General features: G+C 37.7%; 1 protein-coding gene across 1 annotated transcript in view; it reads left to right on the top strand.

Annotated features, from left to right (window-relative positions):
- Positions 1-647, top strand: part of LOC143028446 (general transcription factor II-I repeat domain-containing protein 2B-like) — an 897-nt gene extending 250 nt beyond the window's left edge. The window contains exon 1 of the mRNA XM_076190559.1: positions 1-647. This exon is cut by the window's left edge and continues 250 nt beyond it. Coding sequence (XP_076046674.1) covers positions 1-647 — 647 coding nt within the window.
- Positions 648-4219: the final 3572 nt, after the last annotated feature.

The following is a 4219-nucleotide window of genomic DNA, read 5'->3' on the forward strand; positions in this document are numbered from 1 at the left end:
CATTCCACATGAATGAACTGAACTTGAAACTTCAGGGAAAGAATAACCTCGTCTATGATCTCTACAGAATCATCAAAGGATTTTGGAGAAAGCTGTCATTGTTTGAAGCACAACTGGAAAGAGAAAACTTTTCTCATTTTTATTGTTTCAAAGGGTTTTGCGCCACAATCGCCGAAGATGTCAACCTCAATTTTCCGAAAAAGATTATTCGTGACTTGAAGAAGTATTTTTTGAAGAGATTTTCAGATCTTGACAGAATTGAGAGTGACATTCTTCTGTTCCAGAATCCGTTTGATTGTAACCTTGATGATGTGCCAGTTGGACTACAGATGAAGCTCATTGATTTGCAAACAATTGACTTGTTGAAAGAGAAGCACAGAGAAGGAAAGCTTGTTGCATTTTACCGCTGCTTACCTGATGATGACTTTCCGAAACTGAAGAACTTTGCCGCTGATATTGCATCAGTGTTTGGAACAACTTATGTCTGTGAGCAAACATTTTCAAAAATGAAGTATGTGAAGTCAACACATCGAACGCGATTGACTGATGAACATTTAAAAGCAATTCTCTTGATTGGATGCAGCAATTCCAAACCAAACATTGATGATATCTTGAAAGCCAAACGTCAGTTTCACAAATCTCACTAACCAAACTTTTTTTGCTGCTTAGTTTGTAAGATTCGGATATGTGCACACTACGTCTTTTTGCTAATGTCGCTTCTTTGATAACTTTTTAGTAAATAAACATGTTGGTTGTTTTTGTTTTTTTCCCAGATCTTTCGTTCTGGCTTGAAATTGAACAGAATGGTTATGCGGCCCGCGCTCGTCATTTTTTCAATTATCCGGCCCGCAGTGAAAAAAGTTTGGTGACCCCTGATCTATAGGATGCTCAATGGTCCAAGCCGTCATTATGGCGGCACCCATATATCTATGAGGAGTTTCCCTGTTTGCCATCAGGGACGTGCCAGTTATCAGTGGGTACTGCGACTGTGTGTGTGTGAGCTGCTCTTTGTCTGATCTTTCTTACAAAACCTGTTCAATATAGGTGACAATGCAGAGATTTCCTCTCTATCGACATAGCTTTTGTAATCATAAAGATTCTCAAGCCTATCCACCATGTCAAGGTGTCAACTCTTGGATAGGTCAACTCTCGGATAAGACCGGGAGTTCCATGTTGGATCATCGTCTCCTAAAGGTCCAACCGCACTGCCCCGTGTGCTTACTGGCAGTGTGTCACTGATTGTGAGTAAGCACTGTCCAAGCAGATCCAAGTCTTAGACATTAAACAACATAAAGAAAATGACAACGTAAGAACTCTCTCAGAAGACCACAGGCTGGAAAGTTTAATGGAAGAACTAGACAACATCAAGTGGGACATCGTAGAACGGAAGAAAATTTTATACAATTACAAGATGGTCACCATCTGTTCTACTATAGAGGTAAGGACAAAGAAAGATCTAGTGGAGTAGGATTCTTGATAAACCGAGAGGTTGCTGGTAACGTAGTCAAGTTCAGTAGTTTATCAGACAGGGTAGCTTGGATTGTGATTAGGTTATGTAATAGGTACACTCTAAAAATAGTTCAGGTTTATGCACCAACTTCACAGAGTTCAGACAATGAAATCGAGTCTTTCTATGATGATTTAAGTCAGGTAATGGATCAAGAAAAAAGTAAGTGCACGTTGGTAATAGGCGATTTTAATGCTAAAGTGGGGAAGAAGATAGGAGATGAGTCGTGCATTGGGAAGTTTGGAGTAGGTGAAAGAAATGACAGAGACGAGATGTTAGTCAATTTTGCAAAGAGCTACAATATGAGGAAAATAAACACTTTCTTCCAGAAGCGTTTAGGTCGTAAATGGACCTGGAGAAGTTCAAATGGAACAACAAAGAACGAAGTACTACATATTAGGAGATGAGAGCAGGAGCGCTAGCAATGTTACGGTTATAAATAAAGTCAACATAGGTAGTGACCATAGAATGGTAGGCTGCACAGCTAATTTCAATTTTAGAGCCGAGAGAAATAAACTAGTTTTAAAAAAGAAAATAAGCCTGGCAAAGGTTAAGGATAACAAGAAGGAATTCGAAGCTCTAACATCCAACGAGGACACCGTCGAAGATATGAATTTAAATTTAGTGAATATCATTAGGGAATCGGCAGAGAAAGTAGTAAGTACAAAAATTATTAAAGAAAACAAATACTCCAAAGCTACAAATGACCTAATTAGAAGAAGAAGGACCATGCAGATTAAAAACAGGGGAGACAAAATAGAAAGAGTAGAACTAAACTAGCTTGCCAACAAAAGGCAGAGACCAGAGAAAAGAAAGGGAAACATGGATGAAATAGAGGAAACTATTCGGAAAGGTAAAAGTATTAAAGGAACCGAGCGCAGACATGCTTTAGGAAGACAGCAAATTATATGTTTGAAAGATAGGAATGGAAAATTCATTAAATGTTGAGACAGAAAGGTAAAAAGAGTAGAAGCATTTTACCAAGAGCTTTACTCGTCGAAGACCGTAGCTGAGTCAGTAAATTCATGTGTAGACGTTAGTAGTGTACCAGAGATTACAAAGGAGGAAGTAGAATTTGCTCTAAAAGTATGAAACGAGGAAAAGCACCCGAGGAAGATGGTCTATTGATAGATCTGTTGAAAGACACAGGAAAAAAAGTTCATATTAGGTTGGCTCAGTTGTAGACCCAGTGCTTACGTCAAGAAAGCGTTCCTGAATCATGGTACAATGCTATAGTAATTTTGCTTCATAGAAAAGGAGACCAGAAGGATCATAGTAATTATCGACCAATTAGCTCATTATCAAATGCATATAAAGTATTCTCCAAGATCCATACAAGTAGACTAATTAAAGTTTTAGATGGAAACCAACTGAGAGAACAGGCAGACTTAAGAAGCGGATATTCGACTCTAGACCATTTGCAGGCGATAAACTAACTAATCGAGAAAACGACAGAATACAATATACCTCTCTGTTTAGCTTTTTTAGATTACGAGAAAGCCTTTGACTCGGTAGAACAAATAGCAGTGCTAAACTCGTTACGCAAGTAGGGTACAGACAGATCGTAAGGGTTTTAGAAAAAAAAAATGCGAAAGGTACCACTATAATTCGACTACATAAAGATACAGAGGAAATCAAGATCGAGGAAGGAGTACAGCAAGGCGATACAATTTCACCCAAATTATTTACAGCTTGTTTGGAAGAGATTTTTAGAAGGTTGAGTTGGGAGGAGAAAGGTTTGAAGATTAATGGCGAATATTTGAACCACCTAAGATTTGTTGATGACATTATTCTTATTTCAGAAAGAGCAAAAGACTTGCAAGATATGCTGAGTGATCTGAATAAAGAAAGCCTCAAAGTAGGTTTAAAAATGAATAAGACTAAAACCAAAGTAATGTTCATCACGAGAGTTCAAAGTAAAGAGATTAGAATTGATGGTGAGAGTCTTGAAGAAGTTGAAGAGTATAATTATCTAAGTCAGATGGTGAAATAAAAAGACGTATTACTATTGGTTGGAAAGTGTTTGGTAAATATAATGAAATCCTGAGAGGCTCTCTACCTTTATGTTTGAAACGTAAATTTTACAATCACTGCATTCTGCCAGCCAAAATCTACGGGTGTGAGACTTGGAAACTAACTCATGCGATGAAAACAAAGCTAAGGGCTGCACAGAGGAGAATAGAGAGATCACTGATAGGAATAACGCTGAGAGACCGAAGGAGAGTAAGTTGGGCGAGAGAGCAGACTAGAGTGAAAGATACTGTAGAGGCGGTAAAAAAGAAGAAGTGGAATTGGGTAGGTAAGTTAGTGCGAACGACTGATGAACGATGGAGCAAGTGTGCTACTGAGTGGACGCCGCGAGATGGGAAGCGTGGAAGAGGGAGACCGGACAGAAGGTGGAGAGATGAGATTAAGAAGTTTGCGAAAGTGACGTGGCAGAGGTTGGTGCTGTCGTATGAATCATGGAATGCTATGAAGGAAGCCTATGTTCAGCAGTGGACTCAGGATGGCTGATTTGATTGACTGATATACCTATATATATGTATATATATATATATATATATATATATATATATATATATATATATATATGCACACACATATACACACACACATATATATACATATATATATATATATATATATATATATATATATATATATATATATATATGCTTTTACATATACATATATATCAATCAATCAATCAGT

Source organism: Oratosquilla oratoria, chromosome 1 (assembly GCF_046742065.1).
Source record: "Oratosquilla oratoria isolate Oo_2021 chromosome 1, ASM4674206v1, whole genome shotgun sequence".
Classification (NCBI taxonomy): domain Eukaryota; kingdom Metazoa; phylum Arthropoda; class Malacostraca; order Stomatopoda; family Squillidae; genus Oratosquilla; species Oratosquilla oratoria.